This window comes from Gekko japonicus, unplaced genomic scaffold (genome assembly GCF_001447785.1).
Source record: "Gekko japonicus isolate JY-2015 unplaced genomic scaffold, Gekko_japonicus_V1.1 scaffold144, whole genome shotgun sequence".
NCBI classification, from domain to species: Eukaryota; Metazoa; Chordata; class Lepidosauria; order Squamata; family Gekkonidae; genus Gekko; species Gekko japonicus.
The window spans coordinates 211,030-234,876 of record NW_015162478.1 but is presented as its reverse complement, the minus strand read 5'-3'; the positions used below and the strand labels follow the sequence as shown (position 1 = coordinate 234,876).

General features: G+C 47.4%; 1 protein-coding gene across 1 annotated transcript; it reads left to right on the top strand.

The window, feature by feature from the left end:
• Nucleotides 1-796: 796 nt before the first annotated feature.
• Nucleotides 797-20,624, top strand: OSGIN1 (oxidative stress induced growth inhibitor 1). Its single transcript, XM_015405808.1, has 6 exons — nucleotides 797-874; nucleotides 7,238-7,342; nucleotides 13,935-14,071; nucleotides 16,192-16,383; nucleotides 17,826-17,917; nucleotides 18,787-20,624. Exons 2-6 carry the CDS (start codon nucleotides 7,285-7,287, stop codon nucleotides 19,787-19,789), a joined length of 1,482 nt encoding a protein of 493 aa, XP_015261294.1. The 5' UTR covers nucleotides 797-874; nucleotides 7,238-7,284; the 3' UTR covers nucleotides 19,790-20,624.
• The last annotated feature ends 3,223 nt before the right edge of the window (nucleotides 20,625-23,847 follow it).

The window sequence follows — 23,847 nt, the reverse complement described above, 5'->3', positions numbered from 1 at the left end:
CAGAGCCCTGCAGTAGCAGGGATGGGGCGATTCATAAATTTAATAAAAAAATAAATCTGACAAGCAGTGTCCCCTCTAAGCTGATGCCTTCCCAAGGGAACAGATTCAATACCTCACCTGCCGACTTTCTACCTTCCCAAGGCCTTACTCTGGAAAAAAAAGAAACACGGGCAATTTTATTGGGCTGAATACTTTTGTAGCATTGTGGGGTTTAGGTGGGAAGGTGCAGCCAATTTGTGCTGCTGGGTGTGCTGGTGAAGAAAGAGACAGCAGAGTTAAGAGGATCAAAGACCCCCTATTACCCCCCTAAGAAAGCCCGCGGGTGCTTAAAAACAGAGACAGAAATCGGTGCTGGGCTTGAAAACTCGTACAGAGCACTTACCCCGAGCCTTCCACCGATTGCAGTGGGACTTGCAGCTTTCCAGTCCGCACGGAGACATTACTGGAAAAGAAGCCCCACTGCATTCAGCAGGGCTTGCTCCGGGGCAAAAAGGCGACGACGCCCGCAGCTTTCACGCCGGCCACGCTCCATAGCGTACAACACGCACGAGAGACGGGGTGGAGAACAAACGTTCCCGCGCTCGCCCCGCTTCCCATTTCTTTCCCACGCGGCTCCATTCATAAAGTGCGTGAGGAACCCTGCCGGTCAGAACGAGGCTGCTGACTCACGCTTACCAGCGCTTTCCCCCAGCCCCGCCCCCGGGGCACCCAGCCCCGCCCCCTTCTCATCGAAGGGCGCCTGTAATGTATTTAAACGGCGGCGACGGTGCGGCGACTCGCGGCTGCCTTTGGAGAAGCGCTTGTTTGCTGGCCGGGTCTTTGGCTGGAGCGGCACCTGTTGGGATTTCTCTGCCCGCGTAGCCGGTTTGTCAAGGTAAGGGCGACGGGAGCCCTCGCTTCGCTCTCTTCCCGGAGGACCAGTGGTTCTTATTCTCCACGGTGTGGCAGGGCATGCTCTTTGAATGACTCCTTGATGCACCTGAACACTTGTTCTGATGTTCTTCTTATGCAGCTCCCTCCTCCATCTAAAGTCACGTTTCTTTGCCCCCAAAATGTGTTCCAAGCCTTTGGTGATGATGAATGAGCCCTGGGTGACGGGTCGCTTTCAGCGCTGAGGGTGTTTCGTGCACCTTCCCTTCCGATTCCCCTGACAACAACCCTGCGTGGTAGGGGAGTCTTGAGTCCCCCAGGTGGCCGTTAAAAGGATGGAGCGGGGTCTGCCTCGCTCGCTGCTTCGGGAGTTTGTGGCTGGGATGTGCAGTGGAAGCTGGCAAATCGCCCCGGCTGGAACTTTCCCTCTTGGCTGCCTCAGCCCGGAGTCGTGTAAGCGCCGCTGCTGCGCCTTCTCGGCTCTCGTGCGGGCGGCTCGTCGCTCTGGTGGCGCTCGGCGGAACTGCAGGCCGGCTTCGCGGAGGGCGGCTCGGCGTGACCCTGGGCGGGGGTGAGCGAGTGCAGTTCTGTCATGCTATCTCGGGGGGAGGAGGCCCCGCGGCGAGGGAGCCTTCCGAGCAGGAGGGCAGGCGTGGGCAGTTCCGAGGAACTCTTGGGAGACCAAACAGAGCTCCCTGCTGAGGCATGTCGTTGGCCGGTTATCTCTGAACTGCACCGGCATTTCTGTGAAGGAGGAACGGGGGCTGGGGTTTTTTTACGATTGATTTTATTTGCTTCCTTGATGCGTGGCTGCTCTCCCCAAAGGGGAGCCGAAGCAGCTGACGTCACTCTCCTCTCCTCCGTTTTAACCACACAACTGGGGGCTTCCCCCCCCCCAGGGGGGACACGTTGGGACAGAGTTCTGGAACTTCTTCAGCAAAGTTCTTTTTAAAATGTTTAAAAGTTCGTGAGTTTTCAGTATGCAGATTGAAAACTTCATTTCCCTCTTGAGAGTTCCGGCACCTCCTCTTTAAAAACAAAAAACAAAAACCCTGCACACAACAGCCCTGTGAGGTAGGTTATGCTGTGAGTGTGTGACGGGCCCAAAGTCACCTAGCAAGCTTCCATGGCAGAGGGGGGATTTGAACCTGGGTCTCCTAGGTCCGAGTCCAGTGCTCTAACCGCTGTACCACACTGATTTTCTCAGCCACAAATCAAAAGGCCAGGGAGTCAACTATCTCACCGATATCTTGCATTTAATCTGCATCCTGAAAGGATGGGTGTCAGACCGCCCGCCCACCCCTTGGCGTGCTGTGTGCCAAGAGGGTTGGCACTGGCAACAACATCTTCTTTGTTCCACCTTTGCTTCTCTTACATGACTTTCATTTTTCACCAGCCTAAGAGATAGCGTCATAACTTGAAGTTCTGAACTTTCTGTCTGAATTAAAGTGGGAACTCCCGTTTTCTGAGCAGAGGCAGTAAAAGTCTGCTTCCTCTAAAGAGCTTTGGATAAATACATGGACCTTTCTTCCTCTACTTTATCCTTGCAACAGTCCTGCAAAGTGGGCCAGGATGCAAGAAAGCAGTTGACTCAAGGTCACACAGTGAGCTCCATGGCTGAAAAGGAGTTTAAACCGGGGCTTACAGTAACAACCGGCTACTATTGAAAATAGATGGATTTAACATTATATCTAAATACATGCATGTTCAACTGATGTGTATAATATCTTAAAAATGAATCAGTGGTGGGTTTCTGCTAAAAACTATGGTGGGGAGGGAGCCAAATGTGTCCTGTGGATCCGGCACAGTGACTTGAAGACTTCTTGGTTATATAATTAACCATGGGGGAGAATGTATTTTTGAAATTAAGCATTGTAAATATAGCACAATATTAATTGCTATGGGCTTGATACTGGCAGTGAAATCCTGGCCCTAGTGGAAACTTACTCCAGTGCCTTGGAATCTAGCCCTGGGCTCCTGAAGATGCAATTCTATATATTATTGGGATGATTATTGATGGATCTCCTGGGTTGACTTGCACGCTTTTCACTCTATAGCTTTATGTAACCTGAGCCCATTTTTTCAGTTCTCAAATAATTGTGGGCCTGGCTGAGTCCATTCAGAACAATGTTTACCTTTTGCAAATGGAGACACTTCCTCCTCTGAGAATAAACTGCACTGCTCAAAGTTCTGGGCCCTTTGGTGCCTCTGAACTGCTAAAGACATTTGGCAATGAGCAAAAGTGTTGGAGTGTTAGGTCTGTGTTGCTAAAAGCATAAAATTAGTGAATAGCAGGGTCCTCCTTAATCGTCTCAGCCTCTTATCTGGTTCTAAACTGGCATTTCTTAGTGATTAGGCTGACCAGTCAATATTCCTGTATTTTACATATATGGAGTACCAGTGAGAGGGACATAATCTAAACGCCCTCTCCACACACCATGGTGATTTAAATTGCCTTGTCTGATCCATCCCATCCTAGAACATTATAGTTCTGACCTGCTACCAGCATAGCCCGTCCTGGATGAGTCACTGGTTTGGGCATGCCTCCTCCAACAGCAGCTGCATTTTAGCGTCAGGAATACTTGATTTATATGTGCATGTGCAGAGGGGTCTTGCCCCAGAACTCAGTTCTGCTGCTGTAAAGCCCTGGTTGCTAATCAGTCCTAGGCATCGTGCTTTGTCATGATCTACCAGAACATCCCTAGAGCATAAATGTGCAACTTTTCTTCCCTTCGTGAGTGCTTACACTGAAAGCAATTGCAGCCCATCATTGAGAAACACATCCCTTCTCAATGTTCCTCGATATGTCCTTGCTATTCCTTGTTTTCACTCATTTAGCCTCTCTTGTACTAAAAGTATAATTGCCAGGACATCTAAGAACCTGATATGTCGCCTTCCATAGAGAGCAGATGTGTTGTGTTGTCTCTCTGACAACCAGTTTATTCAGATCATAAAAGGGGAATATTGTGGGCTGCGGTGCCAGAATGAATAGAGGTGAGTAGGATGAGGTTACCTATAATGAAGTTGGTCTGGCTTGGAAGCCTTTCTTCCAAAAACATTTGTGTTCGCATAGGACTAAATTGTGAGGGGAGAGTGAGTGAGATTATACGTAGCCAAGCAGTTAGAACAAGAGTCTCCCACCTTGCTTAATCTGTAGCCACTTGGGAATTTTGAGAAAGGGTAGTGGATGCAGCTGTGCATATCAATCAAGATTACTTCTTGTAGTGTTTTTATCAATGGGCACATGGATATTAAGGTAGGGAAGTTGCATATCTATTACACTTTTCCCTGCTGCTCCTGCAAGGGTGGTGTCAACAGTTATCTGCCACCACACTGGTCCAGGGTCACTCACTGAACTTCACAGGGAAGTGGGGATTTGAATCCGAGTCTCCCAGGTCCTCGTTGAACTCTCAGCTCAGCTGACGTGCTATAGCAGTGAGAAAGCTGTAGCCAACTGTGCAGGCATAGCACTTTGTACAGAGTCCTGATACCAACGTGTAACGTAAGAGAATTTCTCATATATTTTGTTCTGGAAGCAAGGCCCAGGGGGTTTGAAACTCCCACATCCAGGGAGCAACTTGGGTGAAGAGAGAACATTTGGAAGTGTCCCTAATATTCTCCCAGATTGTGGCATCTGATTCTGGGTTAGAAACAGATTACAGTAATAGAATGACGTTAGGCAAGCTGGTAATGTGCAGAAGAATGGCCAAGAGGATGGGCAAATCTTCTGCAAGCTTGCCAAAGGGTTGGGGTTTTTTTGCCCCTCAGTGAACTCTGCAGAAATGCCTGGTCTCACCAGTCATGCATTGATAATTAGGAACCTCATGAGGGAAGGGCTGTTCTCAGAATTTCTGTCCCCACCTCCCTGGTGTCGAAGCTCTGAAGCGTCTGAATCCCAAGGACTCTACAAAACAGGAGTCCTCTTAAGGTGCCTAAGATAAGTTAGGGTTGGGACTGTGGCTCAGAGATAAAGCTTAGCATGCAGAAGGTCCTCGGTTCAATCCCCAGTGTTTCCTGTTAAAAAGGATCAGGTACTGGTTGATATGGAAGATCAGAGGCCCTGGAGAGCTACTGCTGGTGAGTGTAGATAAGGCTGACCATAACCTTCATGTTGCTGTTAAGTTTAGTACCTTTTGGCAGGTTCACGCATGCACAGACCACACTTGATGGCTTGCTACTGTATGTGTCGCTTATTTCCAGGAGGTTGGGGTGGTTGTCATAGAGGTAGGTGCCACAAAAGTTCCATTGCTGTCATTGTTTCCATGGATGTAACGGCAAGTCAGTTGGGGTGGTTGTCATAGAGGTAGGTGCCGCAAAAGTTCAATTGCTGTCGTTTCCATGGATGCAACGGCAAGTCGTCTTCTGGTGGTTCATGAACTTGCAGGGGTGAGCTCGACCTTAGCTGTACAATGAGCACATTCAGGTATCCCGTAGCTGACACGCCTTATACTGAGATAAGAAGCTGGCAGGGTTATAGCCAAGAATCAAATGCTTTGCCTAACAGCAATATTTATTTTGCTAAGTGCAACATTTCTTTCTTTCTTTAAAATATTTATCAGCCACCTTTCTCCCCTACAGAGCACAGGGCCTTTTACAATATAAATAAAACATTATTAAAACATGGTTATAAAACTCAAAAAAGGTCACAGTTTAAAAACTCGTTAGGACTGCCAATGAGAAAAGCTAAATCAATTAAAATGCAGTCTTAAACTCTCTTCAACTGCCTCCTGAGGATTGACTGTGGAGGGGGCCAGGCGCCCCTCCATGGGGAGGCTGTTCCTTAACTGTGGGGCCACCAGGGGAAAGGCCCTCTTTTATGTGCCTACCCCGACAGGCGTCTTTATTTGGTGGAGTGCTAAAGTGCTTTCCATGCACAATCGTAGTACCTTCACAGAAACCCTTTAGGGTAAGTCAGCATTTATTAGTTGTGTGCATTAGTCTGTTTCAATTGCATTTTTTTGAAAAGTGTAATCCATGTTGAGTCTCGGCAAGAAAGGTGGAGTAAATAAAACAAAAACAGATTATCCCCATATTGGAGATAAGGCTGAGAATTCATGAGTGAATTCTTGCTAGTGAATTCATGAGACATCGATGGATGTTGGGGGTGGGAGCTCCCTGATCTACAGCTTGGTGGTGGTTTTTGTTGCCAGCTTTGATGGAGCTTTGCTGGGTGACTCGAGTCAACCTGGCAAGGCCTCTATTAGCCTTTTGTGCACTGAGAATGTGGATTGCCTTCACCAAGGAAGAAGAGGTAGTCATCTCCAGCTTGGGCAATCCCTAGAGATTTGAGGCTGGAGCCTGGGGAAGGGACCTCATCTGGGTGTATAATAGTCTACCCTTCAAAGGGGCCAGTTTCCTCCAGGGGGAATGATCTCTGCAGTCTGGTGATCAGTTGTCATTCCTGGGGATCCCCAGGCCCCACCTAGAGGATGGCAACCCTATCAGCAGATCCTGGCTGCTGCTGCAAGACCATTTATCAACACTGCACAGAACCATTTTGGGTGTAGGCATGGAGAGGACTTCTGCCCTGTTTGTAGATGGCTTTTGTTTAAAGGCTTATAGTTCAAATAGGCTTTTTTAAAAGTTCCATTATTTCCCATACTGCTATGCAGCTTCCATTGGGTGGCTTAAGAGGGCACACCTTGGTTGGCGCACTGTTCTTGCAGCTGCTGTATACCAAACTTTTGTTTTATTTATCTCATTTGTTGTTGGCTTTTCTCACTGAGGCTTGAGACAGATCACACAATTAAAAAGGACGCCACAGGAAAACAGGACAACAACTGATTTAAAGAACAGTGGACAAGCAGTGCCATAACAGCAGCATTACAAAATTAGTGGGTGCATTAGAAAGCGGTATAATATGTGCAGTAAAGTAGGTTTGCAAAACTGAAGAATGGCGTAATGCAATGCAATAAAAATGGCCTCAAATTTCAGATAGTCTACAACTCTGCCATCTTGATAAAATACTGTCTGCATAATGATAGGCATGGAGGAGCCAAAAAAGGAGGGGGAACCTTATCTTTTGTGGGTTTTGTTGTTGAATGTTCAAGTGGTTACTGAATCTTTCCCAAATGCCACCTTTATCTGACATGCAGTGGTGTTCACCCTTGGGCAGCTGGTGGTTGGCACGCTAGAACATTTAATCTTTTGTCACTTTATGGAATATGCCTGCCCTCAAGCCCAGAGCGCTTGCATGTATGTGTAAACTCTTGCATTCAAAATAAAATTTAAAATTGGAGTGGTGCATTCTTCTGGGTTTACAGACATCCGTAGTTCGAGTTTTGTGAACTTAGGCACGTATATGCTTAGAGAAGCTGAGGACAACATTCTGGAGGTAATGCATATTTGTTTGGTCTTATTGTTGCAGGCGGACTTGGTGGTGCCCAGAAGTCTGCTAACAGGAGGAAAGGCACTATGTTGCATACTCATCTGGATCAGAACAGTGCTAAGCCGCTTCCTGTGGTGATCATAGGTAAATATGTTCTGGGGTAACCTGCAGTCATTCAGGGTAACCTACTGTCATCTATGGTTATCTCACCAAGCCACCCTGTTCTTTCTGGTGGCAGGGTTCTGTACCAGTAGTGATAACTTCAGGCAAGAAATGTCCTCAGAATACCCTCTCAGTGCTTTTTGGTGTGAGCTAGAGTTGCCCGGTCCCCCTGGCTACCAGCGGGGGGTGGAGGGGTAGGGTTGCCAGATCCAGGCTGTGAAACACCAGGAGATTTGGGGGTGGAGCCTGGGGGAGGCAGGGACATCATTCGAGTACAAAGCCATAGAGTCCACCCTCCAAAGAACCCATTTTCTCCACGGGAGAACTGATCTCTGTAGTCTGGAGATGACCTGTAATTCTGGGGGATCCCCAGGTCCCACTTGGAGGCGGGCATCCCCAGCGTGAGCACAGTTTTGCTGACTGGGAGCCAAACAGAGCCTGCAGTCCTTGAATGCCTCCGGAACTGGCTTTTACACAGTTTTGGGACACTAAGGGGATGTGATTGATAGGGAAGTGGAGTTATGTAGGAGAGCATGCATAGAGCTGTGGGTGAACTTGCTGGGTATTTGGGGCTTGAGCCCCAGAAGAACCCTTACCCAGACCGTCTGACTTAGAAGAAGAAGAAGAGGAGGAAGAGGAGACTGGATTTAAACCCCACCCTTCACTATCCAAGGGATTCTCAGAGTGGCTTACAAACTCCTTTCCCTTCCTCTCCCCACAACAGATACCCTGTGATCAATGTTCCCTCTAAGCTGTGGAGTCTTGTGAGCAAACATTCTACTTTGTGAGCTACCGGCCTTAAAGTTGTGAGCGAGCGATTTGGCAACTGCATGAATCAGTTTGCTCTGGAGCCCTCCTTCCTGAGCCAAGATGAAAATGTGTGAGCCGGAGGCTAAAAAACTGAGCTGGCTCACACTAACTCAGCTTATAGGGAACACTGCCTGTGAGGTAGGTGGGGCTGAGAGAGCTCTGACAGAAGCGGCTCTTTTTCAAGGACAGCTGGACCAGAACTATGGCACAGCTGCATGTGGAGGAGTGGGGAATCAAACCCGGTTCTCCCAGATTAGAGTCTGCGCATTTAACCACTACACCAAACTGGCTCTTAATCTGGAGTCCCTATCAGTGCTTGGCAAAGTGATTGTCATCCTCGTAATGGAGAATATAACCGCATGTTAGAGGGAGATGGTTGATAAAATAGCCGTCTGTATCCCACCAGATCATGTACATTCTCTGTTTCCTACCTCTGCTCCAGAGTGCCTTACCTTCCGTCCTCTAGCTGATGTGGCATAGGTTACAATTGCCACTTCCACGTTGCTGGTTGCACAGATGGAACCTATCCAGGTTGCCTACCCCCGACACAAATCTCCGGCCACTGGCCTCCTGCCCGCAACAGGCTGGTTACCTGCATCCTTTCCCCCATCTTGGTTTCTTACAAGGCTTTCTTCTCCCCATCCCTCCTCCCAGTATGTGAACTATCTGCTAGACTGTCCTAGCTGCAGGGAGGAAGGTTGTGTAATCAGCACTTTGCAGGCTTACGTTCTAATTGCATAAAGACAACTTGTTTTTGGTTACCAGCCTCACTGAACTATGAGTTAAAATGGCCAGAAGTCATTCGCCTTAATTGCTCTGAACACATTTGATGATGGATTAGTACATTCTTGATAGTAAGCACTCCCCACTCCGTCTGAGAAGAGACGTCCAGGGCTGAGTTGCTGCTGGATGAGATAGCTCTGGTGGCTTTGGCTGCAGTCCTAAGAACACATTCCCGTGAGTGAGTCCCCATAAATAGGGTTGCCAGCCTCCAGGTGGGGGCTGGAGATTTTCTGGAATTACGACTGCTCTCCAGATGACAGATGAGTTCCCCTGGAGAAAATTGTTACTTTGAAAGGTGGAATCTATGGCATTATACCCTGGGGAGCTCCCTCCCCTTCCCAAACCCTTCCCTTCCCAGGGGATACCACAAAATCTCCAGGAATTTTCGACCTAGAGTTTGCAACACAACCCATCAAACAAAAAAGTTGCCTCAGATTGTTCCTTTTGTGCACGTGGGGTTGATTTTGTCCCTCTATAACATGCAAGCACAGCAGAGCTTGTTGGAAGCAAATGGATTCCAAAAGCAAGCAGCACCTCAGCTTGTCTGGCTTCGGATTCCCTCAGATCAACAGCATGGATCTTCTCTACTAACCTACTTGCTTCTGGCCCGGGTTTTTTTTAATCAAAAATAAGTAAGAATATTTTTCAAAATGCAAAATAAGTATCTACTGAAAACCATGAAGTACAGGATCACCTATGCCAAGAGGCAGAAGCTCATTATCAGATTAAAAGCACTCTCAAACAAAATGAGTTTTCTCTAGCTCCGTGGAGATCAACAGGGATGGATACCAAATGTGCCTCTCAGGAGGGAGTTCCCTAACTTGGCACAACCCTGTGAGCCCCTCACTGAACCTCTGAAGGCAGTGGAGCAAGGAGCAGGAGTTCTTCTGATGACCTCTATATGCAGCTATCTTTGATCAGGTGTTCTTTTCTGGCTTCAAGTCATTTAGAACTGACATCCTCGCCTTCATCCATAGAGGTTGGACACCACCCTATGGGTAGACTGCTAAATTAAGGAGCCATCTTTTATAGCTGTCTGCAGCTACTGAGGGGATATTCACCAATCACTGTGATTATTAGCAAACAAAGTATGGTTGGGAGGGTGCGTGATGCAACCACCTGACTGAACCTAAGCAGGGCTAGGTTTAGCTTGTGCCTGGATGGGGTGCCTTTTAGGGGTCCCCCTGCGCTCCGTCTTGAGTTATATGATGGATTCTTTAAAAATGGGGTTGGATCCTGTGGATCCATTCTTCTAACGGTGGCACTCCTGTCAGGCATATCAAGCTTGCTGTGCCGGAGGAAATGTCCACTGCTAGTGGAACAGCTCTATGGGGTCCAATCTATTAGATAAAGGCAGTTTTTAAAAAGTTTAAACATGAACATGATGTTATTGCAAAGGAATTGGCACGTGGCAGACAGAACCATGTCAATTAGCTCACGGCCGGAAGGCAGAAACCCAGCCATCTTGAAGTGGGGCGTGTTGGTGGTATCTGTTTCCACAATCCAGAGTGTTCAAATGACCAAGCAGGGCTTTGTTGTCTGAATCTGACCAATGTGGTGGCCGGATGGGGACCCTTGTGGAGAGCTGGTTCCAAAGCTGTAATATTGCCTTTGAGTGCTTTACCCACAAGTGTGTAGAGTAGGTGACGAAAGATTCTGGAGCCAGGTTGGCCCAGCTGAGATTCTGTGGCTGGAGACCTTCTGCAGAGATGCTGGTCCTGGGCCGTTAGGATGCTTCTTGCATCATATACATTCTCTGTACCAGAGCCAGAGGAGTTTACAGTAGCTTTTGCTAGTTAGCGGTAAAGGCCAAGATACTTTAATTTCAGCTTGCTGGTAAGCGTAGTCGTATGGGAGGCCTGCCAACCAGGGTCGGCTGAAATGAATCCTGCCCTGGCTGATCTCCCTGAGACCAAAGTAGGTCTTAATGGGACAGGCCCATTTACTTGCTGTTTGGGGAGGGGGGGATGCTGGGCAGCTGGCTGGAAAAATATTGTCACTTGACTGCCAGTGGTCTGGCCCAGTTGAATACTGTGTTTCAGGGGTCGTTTTGTAGAAAAAGAGCTAGGGGAACTCATTAGCATAACTCATTAGCATATGCCACACCCCCTGACATCACCGGAAGTGTGTCATAAGGCCACACCCCCTGACATCACCGGAAGTGTGTCATAAGGCCACACACCCCGCCCCCAACGGTCCCAGCCGCCACTGCCGGCCTTGCAGCTCCACTGCCGAACCCCATGAGGGGCCCGGCGGTGGACCTGCAAGGCTGGCGGGAGTGCAAGGAAGCCCCGCGAAGGCCCTCCCTGGCCCCAGGCAGGCAGGGGTGGGGAGAGGCGGGGAGGAAGCAACTTACCCTCCCTCTTCTCCTGCCTCTTCCTGGCTGAATGAGGGCTGGAAGCGGGGCGGCCGGAAGCGGGGGCGGGGCTTTGTCATGTGCCCCGCCCCCCGTACCTCACCCGGGGGAACTGCAATCCCCCCTGAAATGACCTCTGCTGTGTTTGTTAAATGGTGGAATTCACTGCCAGTGAACACATCAGTGGCTGATAGTCACGTTACCTCCACATTCACAGGCAGTAAATCTTTATGTATACACCATATCCTGCAGCCCAGTTTGCATGTTAGTGAAGACGTGCACATTGGCGTGTGTGAAAGAGTCAGTTAGGTTTGCTAACCTCCAGATGGCATTTGGAGATCGCCCACTATTACAACGGATCTCCGGATGACTACAATCAGTTTCCCTGGAGAAAATGTATGCTTTGGAGGATGAACTCTATGGCATTATGCCCTGTTAAGGTCCCTCCCCTCCCCAAACCCCACTTTCCCCAGGTTCCGCCCTCAAAATGTCCAGGTATTTCCCAACCCTAGAGCCAGTGCACATTTACTTTGCAAATGAAACCAGGGACCAATACATTGATAAACATGGGGTTTCAATCACACATTCAGCTGTGCATGAGTTGAATGTAACATGAGAATTCCTCAGCACACATTTAAAGAAAAATCAAGTGCATGCTGTACACAGATTGTATGTGTATCCATTGTAACTCATGAACACGGCCTTGGGTTATATGTAGGATCACTCTAATGCATGTTCAGGGCTTCTGTCACTGTCCTCCGAGGGTAATCCCAGACAGCTTCAAAGGCAGCGTGAAGACAGAGGGAGAAATCTCTCCTGCCAAGGCCCAGACAGGCTCTGATTTACAACCTTGGCAGCAACTTGTTTTGTGGTGAGAAGATGTTGCAACCGGCTGCATGTCAGCTGTGTGGCTCCACTCTTCCCTGTTCTCATCAGCTTCGAAGGCCTTTTGCCCATTTTACTTTGAGGCTGCACCATTGGCATTGAAATTGGGATCGGTGCAGGACTAGGGTTCTTGGCTTGTATTTCAAGTGCCCAAAAGCTTTCGGGTGGGGGGGGGCATGTGAAGTGTTTCTGTTCGGGCGTTTAGTGGATCAGTGCACAGGCAAGGAACGAGTGTTTCTCTGTATGTGATGTGCCATCAAGTTTCTTGTGGAGACCCTGTGATCCCAAATGTCCTACCATGAACAGCCTCGATCATGTCTTGCCAACTGCAGGCCATGGCTCCCTTTATTGAGTCCATCCATCTCGAGATGGGTCTTCTTTTCCTACTGCCTTCAACTTTTTCTAGCATCTCGGGTTGGGTCTTCCTCTTTCTTCTACTGCCTTCAATTTTTCCTAGTGCTGTTGCCTTTTCCGGTGAGCCTTGTCTTCCGATGATGTGGCCAAAGTACCATAGCCCCCGTTCATTTTAGCTTCTAGGGAGAATTCAGGCTTTTGATCTAGAACCCACCTTTTGGTCTTTTTGACAGCCCATGGTATCTGTAAAACTCTCCTTCAATATAAGAATGAGAGAGACGTTTAAATATGGCCCAGAAGTCACCTTTGCTCTCTGCTGGGATTTGTAACGTGGTGATAGTGCAAAATGGTATGCAGCTACTGACACCATGGGAGGTTGCTGTGTCACTCTGACCCGCTTCCCTGCATTTATGCAGCTGTTAGCTTTGACACATTCGAATGAGCAATGGAAGACGGAGCTGCAGAAGGTGACAGCTGGCCTGGGCGGGGAGGCTGTAAAATATTAATCTAGCCAAGAGAGGATTTATGCAACTGAACAGATCATCCGCATGATTGGTTGAGCAGTGAAGCTGAGAGAGAGATTGGCTTGCCTATGGGCGTATAGTGCATTTATGGCACAGGTGAAATCTCCATGGGGTTTGCATGAGAAGAGCCCTGTTGGATCAAGCCAGTGGTCCATCTAGTCCAACATCCTGTTTCACACAGTGGCCAGCCAGCTCTTCTGGAGGTCCAACAATAGGGCATAAAGGTCAAGGCCTTCCCCAGTGTTTTCTAGGACCAGACACTGGTGTTCAGAGGCTTACTGCTGCTGATCGTGCAGGTTCCCTTTAGTCAGTATGGCTGGTAGCCTCTTGATACACCTGTTCTCCATGAATCTTTCTAATCCCCTTTAAAACTATCTATGCCTGTGTCCATCACTACATCCTCTGGCAGTGAATTCCGTGTTTTAATCACTCATTGTGTAAAGAAGTATTTCCTTTTGTCCTCCTGATGAATGGCTCAGACTGTTAGCTGCTACACCAGTTCCGTGCCATAGTTTGATCTTTTCAAACAATGGAAACTTTGCAACTTCCTGTTCTTGCCCTCACATGTTTGTATATCTGATTTGACTAGGAGAAGGAAGGGCTGTGGCGTAATGGCAGGAAACCTGCTTTGCATACAGAAAGTCCCAGGTTCAGTCCCTTAAAAGCATTGGCTAGGTGAGACCCTGGAGAGCTGCTTCCAACCAGGGCAGGCAATACACCCTTGGTGGACTCGGTCAGTCTAAGGCAGCTTCATGTGACTATCACAGTGGAAGGGAATTTGAGCCCCCATCTCTGGATAAAACCTTCTGCTTAGCCGATGCTTCTAGCCTTACTGATGACCCCTCCCAATTTCTCTCTTCAGGAAATGGCCCCTCAGGGATCTGCTTATCATACCTACTCTCCGGCAACATCCCTTACGTCCGAAGGGGCTCTGTTCACCCCAACCCCATTTTACAAAGGAAACTGGAAGAAACACCTGAAGTCTCCATCTTGGACCAGGTTGGTATGGCATGGGTTCAAGACAGATGTCATAGGGAATGGCAGGATGTCCAAGCAGGCTGGTCCTTCTGTAGCTCTAAAACAATTACAGAAGAATCCTGTGACCACACCTTTCCCTTCTAGGTCCAGGGGGAGGTTGTGTTGGCTGCCTTTGCTCTTAGGTGGTAGGATGTAGCTACCACTGTGCCTCAGTCCTTCATATGAGGCATCCCCTTTCAAGAGTCAAAGTTCCCTTTGTCTGATATGAGTGATACAAGGTTGTAGGAGGCTGGATCCAGACTTTTTTCTCCTCCCTTTCTTAATTTTTATTGAAAGATATGCAGCAAAACAGCAAAGATAAAAAAAACGCATTACAGGCAAACAGCAGAATATGAAGTGAAAACAGAACGGTAAGATCCAAGAATAGACAAGGAGTAAACAAGGTACCCCCAACACATCCCACCGAATGACCGTCGCATCCATCAACATCAACCAAGAGTGGGATTAATTTCAGCCCTCTTCATGAACAAAAATGGTGATTGAGCCTGAGAAAGTTATGAAGTCTTCTGTTAGCATCTCTATGATCTTTTTTTCGTGTGGGTAAATAGACTTAATGTCCTCCTAAAGAAAGGGAAGGTGTAATTTCCACCAGTTCCCTCTTCCTGCTGCAGAACACCCCCAATGTGCCCATCATGGCATTCCTGCTGTTCCCCAGGAGTGGCATTATGGGTAGATCAGTGGAGTGCTGTAGGTGAGGGTGAGGTGGGCAAGTCCTCTTCGACTGACAGAATGTCTTCTGTGAAGGGAAAGCTGTCTGGAATCCAGCCCAGGGTCTCCAAATGCTAGATCTCAGTGCTGACCCCTTGGCATTCAGGATGGGTTTCCAGGCTGAGCCTGGGTCAAATCAGGCTGCTCTTTTGGACAGTTCCTGTTTGTTTAATGAGATCAAATTCTGAGGCCTTATGGTACCTTTAACACAGCCATCGTGGCTGTCAACATGTTCTACAGTTGGCTTTTTACAGTTGGGTGGGCGAGAGCCTGCATTGTATGAAAGCTGCTCTCTATCGATCAGTAATCTCTCGCTTCGGCAGCACATATACTAAAATTGGTATTTCAGCCAGTACAAGGGAACAACCAGCAGAAGCAGCTTATGGGTCTACCAGTGACTTTTGCTTAGCCCCATATAATGTCTTAAACTGGATAGCCCAGGCTAGCCCGAATCTCTTCAGGGGTCAGAAGCTAAACAGGATTGGCCTTGGTTGGTTTTTGGATGGGAGACCCCCAAGAAAGCCCCAGGTTGCTACACAGAGGCAGGCAATGGCAAATCACCTCCGAACATTTCTTGCCTTGAAAACCCTACGGGGTCGCTGTAAGTCGGCTTTAATTAAAGAGCAAAAAAAGTTTTGAAAGACCGGCAGCTGTAATTGTGTCTCACAGTGCAGGTACCACACTTGCTCACTGAATGCATAGCTTGGAGGTTGGGTAACTTAAGAGACACATTCTTCCATAAAACTAAATTTATGCCTCATGGCAGGAGGTGGGTAGTTATTTCTTCAAATGCAGTCCAGTCTCACTGCACCGCTTCCAGCACAATAAGCTTCATTTAGGTATTTATACCCCTCTTTTCTCCCCAGTGGGGACCCAAACAACATTGTTCTCCTGCATCTATTTTATCCTCATAATAATCACAGTATGAGGTAGGTGAGTCTGTGACTGAGGGACTTGAACAAGGTTGCAAAGTGGGCACGATCATGCTAGCTCCACCTGTGCACAATTGCCAGATTGTCTGCATGGTGCGAACACGCAGAGGAAGTATATTCATGTATGATCCTTCCCCATGATCAGCAATGTTGGGAAAGCAGCGTTGGTGGTCTTGGGGAGGGAACAGACACCTCCATGACTAGGCCAGCGAGCCTACTCTCCCTCCCTGTGCATTCGGTCAGTGTGTAGGTGTGGGTGGGTCATCTGTACCACACTCCTGAGTTGTGCAGTTGGGGTATGAGGAGCCACACAGATTTAAAATGGGATGCGTGCAGGGATTCACATGTTGGCCTGGTATGGATCAGACAAATGTCTGTAGCTTAAAAAAAATCTCAGTCCAAAGTTTGTGATAAGGTTGGCATCTTGTTTTCCATTTCCAGGATTTAGAGTACCTGTCTGAAGGTTTAGAAGGGAGATCATCCAGCCCTGTTGCTCTTCTGTTTGATGCTCTGCTACGCCCAGACACTGACTTTGGTGGGACGGCAGATTCTGTTCTTACGTGGTGGCGCCAGCCCAACAGAGCTGTTCCTCACCTGGTTCTTGGCAAAAACCTTCCTGGAGGAGCTTGGCATGTAAGTGAAGTTTGATGCATCAATGTCTGGGGTGGAACCATTGCTTTGTGGTAGAGCATCTGTCTTGAGTGCCAAAAGTCTCACATTCAATCCCTGGCATTTCCAGTTAAGATGATCAGGAAGTACATGATGTGAAAGCAAGCTAGTGCTAGGTGGAATAGGTAATACTCACCCTGGCAGGTCAATGGTCTGACTTGGTAGCAGACCGTGTGTCATGGGTGCATAGAGCATGTCCTCCAGGCTTGCTATCCAAGCCCAAATTAACTTCCTCTGTCCATATGGGTTTTTAATAATCTTGGAAATGACTCCAGAGTCCAGATGGTTCTGGTTCTGAGGCAATGCAATGCATACTTCAGAGACCGTGGCGCTACTGAATGTGGTTGTGCTGTGCAGCAACTGTATCTCTTCAAGACTAGAGCTGCCTGCCCAAGCAAGGTTAATGCACTCTGCCCTGTCAATTTGAAGTGTGTGCGTGCACGCTCTGTTTGTTGATAGTGCGCAGATCTCGTTTCCATGGCTTTGCTTATTTATGTCCAACCAGTGAAAGGCAACTTGTGCTGTCCCCTTCAATCCTGTCAGCTTTCAGATTTTATTTTTGGAAGGACAGGCAGTGGCTTGGGATTTCCAACATCCTCATGAGACTTGCTACAGCAGAGCTATCCAACTTCCATTCCTTTTAGGAAGGATTCAGATTTCTCATCCCTGCTGTTTCAATTACCCAGAGCGCCCTCTCAGTTTCCCTTCTCCTTTGTAAAAGTAGGGCATGCAGTTGTTCTAATTTCTATGCCTTTTTTCTTTTCCCTCACATAAAGTACTTCCAGTCAAATGTATATATCTGAAGAAGTGTGCATGTGCACCCAGAATTGAACTTTGTTGGTTTTAAAGGTGCCACTGGACTCAAACTTTGTTCTCTTGCTTCAGACCAACACGGCTACCCCACCTGAATACATGACCAATGCTTGTCAATAACTCAGCATTCTGTGTAAATGACAGCTATTGGCTCAGTTCAGGCACAATGTAAAACCATGGTTAGTTTGTGAAACCAGGATTCAGCTCACATTCAGTCACTCAGTTCCTGGTTTTCTTCGACAAATCCTGGTTTTGCCTCCTTCTGTGTTTTCTGGGAGGGTGTTGCCAAAAAACAATCCAGGATTAAGATATCTGCATTCAGACATCACGTTAAACCACAGTTAAGGCTATGTAGTTAATAAGCCAATTTCAGATCCTGGTTTGATGGACCTGGACAAACTATAGCAAGTGGAGTGGCCTGTGTTCTAATAATCCCACTATAACCAGAATTGAATAAAACCATGGCTTTGCACAATGTCTGAACTGAGCCATTGGATATGTAAACCCTGTATCAATCCCGACAAGCAGACAAAAACTTTTGACAAAAAATATAAAATATAAATACCGAGTGTAACCCACCTTTCTCTTTTCAGTCTATTGAGGGGTCTATGTTCACTCTGAGCCGGGGAGACTGGATGGGGCTTCCTGACCTTCAGTTCAAAGACTGGATGAGTAGGAAGAAAAAGTAAGATTTCCTTCCATTTTTTATGGAAACATTAACTTCCAAAATGAGACATGTTCATTGAAACCATTATGGAGCTCCAGTAGAGTGAAGTCCAGCTTCTGTTTAAGTTTGGAGAGACATAACCATACATAGATCATTCTTTCAGCACGTCGAAAATTTTAAAGAACCATATTTTGTGTGGTTGTTAAAACTCCAAGGAGGCTGTTATGTAGTAATAGGAAGAAATTTCCCCAAAGTTGGCTTGGGATGGAGAGGGGAGGTGGTGTGGTTTCCTTCTGCCTAATGCTCCACAATTCCTGATAAGAATCTTCTTTGGGAAACAGTAATGCTTCCAAACCCTTCTGGATGAAACAGATGATTAGTAGAGGATGTTCCGGATCATAGCAGCAGATAAGGTGGCTAGATTTCTCAAGCTGTTGGTTTAGTGTACAAGCCCAAACGTATCTTCATTCTGCTTCTGAACAAACTCACAGTGATCTTGTGGGTGGTTCTTGGAAAACCCCAGTAACTGGAAGTTCCTTTGTGTGCAGCTGGCTTTTGATTTGCATTCTTGAATTCTACTACAGATGGTTGCAATCTGCTGCTAGTAGTACAGGATAGGTTGGATACTACCAGTTTTTCCACTGGCAAAAGAGGGAGGAGGCCCTTTTTACCACTGTGCTTGGGATCTGTGCTGGGAACTGTAGGACCTGCATGAACAAAAGTAATGTGAAATGAGGGCTAGAGTGACAAAGCAGTTGGGTGACTTTGAGCAAAAAAATCTGGTTGGATCCAACCCAATGATCCAGGTATTTCCCTTCGCCCCATTTTCATAGCACAGGTGTCCTTTGATTATTAGGACAGTACTGATGGCGATGTTCTCATTGCAGAGGCTTCAGAAACAACAGGGCGACAGCTGGAGATATTGTTCAGTACTACCAATACTACGTGGCCAACAAAAGTTTAAAGAAGAATTTTCTCTGTGGAACTGTTGTGACATCTGTGAAAAGTCTCCATGTGGATGCTGACTACAGCAGTCAAGTTTCAAGAGACAGTAGCTCTAGATGGGATCTTCCTGAGAAACCACAAGACAATAGCAAAGAAACTGGAAAGCTCTTCCAAGTTGACGGGTTTGTCACTACCATCAATGGCACGCAGCCTTTCTCTGTGTATACTGAAAATGTGGTTTTAGCCACAGGGACATATGACAGTCCCTCCTGGCTTGGAGTTCAGGGGGAAGACCTTCCTTTTGTCCACCACAAGCTCTCTGCCCTGGAAGATGCTGCAAGGACCAAGGAAATTGGCACGATGTCAGATCCAATTCTGATTGTGGGTGCTGGACTTACGGCAGCAGATTCAGTCCTCTTTGCTCGCCACTGCAACATCCCAGTGATTCATGCCTTCCGGCGGAGTGTCAATGATCCAGCCCTGATCTTCAACCAGCTCCCAAAGACTATGTATCCCGAGTACCACAAAGTCCACCAGATGATGAAAGAAGAGGTGGCTTCTGGCCCAGGACTGTACGAGAGTTACGTCAGCCTTCCTGAGCACCACATAGTGTCCTTCACGGAGGACAGGAAGTGCATCTTCCGGGATAAGAGTGGCCGCCAGAAAGTGTACAACATTTCTATGGCTTTTGTTCTCATTGGGTCCAACCCCAACCTCTCTTACCTGCCAAATAATGGTGTGGACTTGGCGGCAGACTGTGAACAGCCAGTCAGTTCCAAAAGGAACCCGATTGATGTAGATCCCTTTACTTATGAATTGGTTCATGAGAAGGGGCTCTATGCCATGGGACCGCTAGCTGGGGATAATTTTGTGCGCTTTGTACAAGGTGGTGCTTTGGCTATTGCCAGCTCTTTGTTGAAGAAGGCCAACAAGAACCCACCATAATACTGGCTAGATCTCAGTGTTCTCATAGGCCAATGTCTTCTCTGGAAAAGCAAGAGCGTTGAATAGGTAGAAGCTATTTCAGCTAGGAAGTCTCGCCACCATAGCACACTCGGGGGTTGCCCTGACGTGCTGGGTGTCCAATGTCCAATTCAAGATGGTTCAATCAACAAGTTTGTGCTGGTTCTGCTGAACTTTTCTCCCCGCATGTAAAAATTGAAGATGGGCCTATGTAGACTGGCATACAAAATTATGGGAGATTGTCTTCTGCTCTGTGTGGAAGGGGTACAAGGTAGTAATACTTAACTACCTTGCAGGTTTTAAAGTAAAGGAACAGCATACTTGGGGCCCATAGAGTTTAATCTGTAACAGATTTTTCTTCTCAGTGTGCAGATCTCAAATTCAAGTGGGCCCCACCCCAATTGTGTTCTGAATGACTACAAAATCAAAATATTACCCGAAGAGTAACGGTGCAGAACCAAATTAAGTGCAAGGTTGCGTCTGCTTTCCTTCCCAGAGCAACTTTTTAGAGTTGGAGGGAACAAGAGGAAGTTGCAGGGTGGGAACTGGTGAGCCCACCCTTGGCTTGGTTGAAGGTACTTACACACACATGGAGGATAAGGCTTGCTTCAGAGCCCAATGTTCTGGTGGCCACAAACATGTCCTTGTATCCTTAAGGTGCATCTGTTGGGCTGATCTGATCCTTAGAACTGAAGATGGTACAGCCCTATGGGCCTAAGGGCCTACTGAGCCCTTGATTTCCACTTTTGCAAATGTGCAATTTAAGTAACTTCTGAATGAAGATGTAATAGCATAAATCTCAGGGGGAAAATTTAATGGTGCCAATTTAAAAGCTATGTAATAAATTTCCTCCATGCAATTTAATTTGTTACTGTGATGCTTTTTTTTAGGCTTTTATATCTTTCCGAATAGCTTTTGTATACTAATTATTTTTTGGATTAAAAGAATCGCTGTGTTCTGTGGCTCTATGGTTCTTTGATCCCGGTGTATTCTGTTTGAAGAGACTGATATCCAGATTATTCATTACCAAGGCTGCTGTTTCCAGGCACTCAGTGTCCCAGTTGGGACAATGTTTTCAACCTGAGAAGCTATTTATGGCGTCTGTCCTGATGCATTTGAGTGATACAAAGATGCATGTAGGACCTGAGAACCTTTTATCAGCTAAAATGTAAAAACTAAACTACTTGTGTCCTTCATTGCCCATTAGCAGTCTGGCAGAACTCTGAAAAACGTGCATTACTTCAATTCATCCATATGTGTACTGCAATGTATTTTGGAATGTCCTACAATTAAAAAAAATTGTGGCAGAGCACATTATGTTTTCCGGTACACAAACACCTAGGTTCTGAAAACATGCTTATGTGAGACCAAAAATAATTGCATTCATGTTAAACCTTGTAATTGTTTTTGTTCAGGCTGGGGTATTCTTCTGTGCCAAGAATGTATCTCTCTGTGGTGAGGTCGATGGTCTCCAGGGTATATCCACAACACTTGAACATACCTCCCAGGAGTAGTCTTTTCTGAGGGGATGGGAGACTCATGGGGTATTTTTTTATCTCAAAAACATTTGATTCTCTGGTTTAAAAAAAAAATCCCAGAGGTCAGCATCAATGTACTGCCTGGGTCATTTTGTAACTCAAGATGTTCTGTCCAGAAAGAAAGGCATAAGTGACTGTGCTTGAGGGACATTGTCCTAAGAGGAAAAAGTTGTAGAGCACTTTTTTAGACCAAGGGTCCCCAATGTGGGGCCTGTAGGCACTCTGGCACCCTTTTTTGGTACACACTAAGTGGTTTTAGAACCTCTGTGACACAATGCCATAGATTCCACCCTCCAAAGCATCCTTGTTCTCCCAACAGAACTGATCTCTGTAGTCTGGAGATGAGCTATAATTCTGGGGGACGCACAAGGGCTGGAATGGGGAGCCCCCCAGCACATCAATTTGCCTGGTGCAACATATGTCATGGCTTTCTGGCTCTGTGCCAAGAATGGCAGGATGAGTGTTGGCAGAACAGGTTGGCAGCTGCTGTTGGCACTCGTTCATGTACCAACTGCCTAGGGGTTTCCCCATACCTGGTCTCTTGACCCCCAGCCAAATACCAGAGCTAGGGTTGCCAGCCTCCAGGTAGGACCTGGGGGTCTCCTGGAATTATGCCTTTTCTCCAGTCTGAAGAGATCAGTTCCCCTGGAGGAAATGGATGCTTTGGAGGGTGGACCCTATGGCATGGTACCCTGGAGGTTGCTGTCCTCCCCAGGCTCATCTCTAAATCTCCAGGAGTTTCCCTACCTGGATTTGGCAGCCTTCCCCCCTCCCCTGCTGGTGGCCAGGGGGACCTGGCAACACCGAACCCTGGTGTGTAAACATAAAACAACTGCAAGGGTTGAAGTTACAAAAGGGTGCATTGATTTCTCTTCAAAGAGAAATTCCTCTTTTGAAAGAGGAAAAAGAGAGGAATCAATGGCTATATCTTAAACACAATTTCTGAAAAAGAAATTAAGAACATGAAAAGATCCTTGCTGAATCAGACCAATAGTCCATCTAGTCCAGCATCCTGTCTCACACAGTGGTCAACAACAGGGCATAGAGGCCAAATCCTTCCCTGATGTGGCCTCCTGGCTCTGGGTTTCAGAGGCTTAGGGTGATTTCTCACTAGAGCTGCCTCGCAGCACAGCGCCATTTGTCCCGACACAAACATGTCAATTTCACACCCGGGGCTGCATTTGACTCGGGGCTTCACCCAATTTCCTCCGCAGTTTCATGATCCTCAAAAACCAGGATCACGAAACTGCGGAGGAAATCGGGCGAAGCCCCAGTCAAAATGCAGCCCCAGAGCTTCGGGTGTGAAATTGACATGTTTGTGTCGGGGCAAACGGCGCTGTGCTGCGAGGCAGCTCTAGTGAGAAATCGCCCTTAGTGAATGTGGAAGTTCTCCTCAGCTACCATGGCTAGTAGCCATTGATAGATTTATCCTCCATGAATCTATCTAATCCCTCTTTAAAGCTATTTATTTCTGTAGCCATCGCTACATCCTCTGGCAGCGGATTCCACATTTTAGTCACTCTCTGTATAAATTAGAATTTCCTTTTGTCCATCCTGAACCAACCACCCATTAGCTTCATTGGATGCCCTTGAGTTCTAGAATTTTGTTTAAATTCCTACATTTAAATTGCTACACTTTTTCATTCCACTATTTCTCCCTGCTCTCTCGCTGTTCCAAGAATCCCAGCAAGGTCTCCGGGCAGTACATTTCCATTATGACATCCCACTGGAAGTCCAGCAGCTGCCCTTGTCTAAAAAAAGATCAATCGATTGGCAGCCATCCCTGGCTAAAAATAAATGTTTGAGCTAACTCCTGAAATCCCTGCCTCAGCAAACTGGGCCACGGCCCCGTGTGTCAGTTACATTAAACGAGGGGGTTTGGAATGTGGGGCGTTTATGGGGGCGGTGCTCTCCAATTTGGTTTCTGCTGTACGAGCCCTTGGAGACCAACTGTGTGTCATGTTCATACAGTACATTCCAGCTTGAGGTATCAAGTCTCAGACATGCAGATAGCCTCCGATCGGCAGAAGCAATCCTCTCCAGAGCTGAAGAGTGGGGACACCAAAACTTTCTTATTTATTTAGAACATTTATTAGCCACCTTTCTTCCTTATGGAACTCAACAAGGCAGTTTACAAGGCAGATAAAACACACAGTACAATACATTAAAAACATTAAAAACCCTAATTTAAATTCACTACCCAGGAGGACAGCTAGTAATAACACCATCTTCAGTTGTCTCTTAGAAAAAAACAAGAGGGGGACCCGCGATACTCGCAAGGGGGGAGAAGAGCCCCGTCTCCTCCACCCCCACCCCTCGATCTCCCCGAGGCGGCGGTGGCAGCGGCGAGGCCGGTGTCCGCCCCCCGCCCCCGAGGCCGGTCTTCCCCCCCACCTGCCCGCCCCCCACCCTGCCTGCTGGCTCCGGGGAGGGGGAGGAGGCAGCGGCGGCGAGGCCTCTCTTCCCCACCCGGCCTCTCTTCTCCGCCCGCCCTCCCCCGCC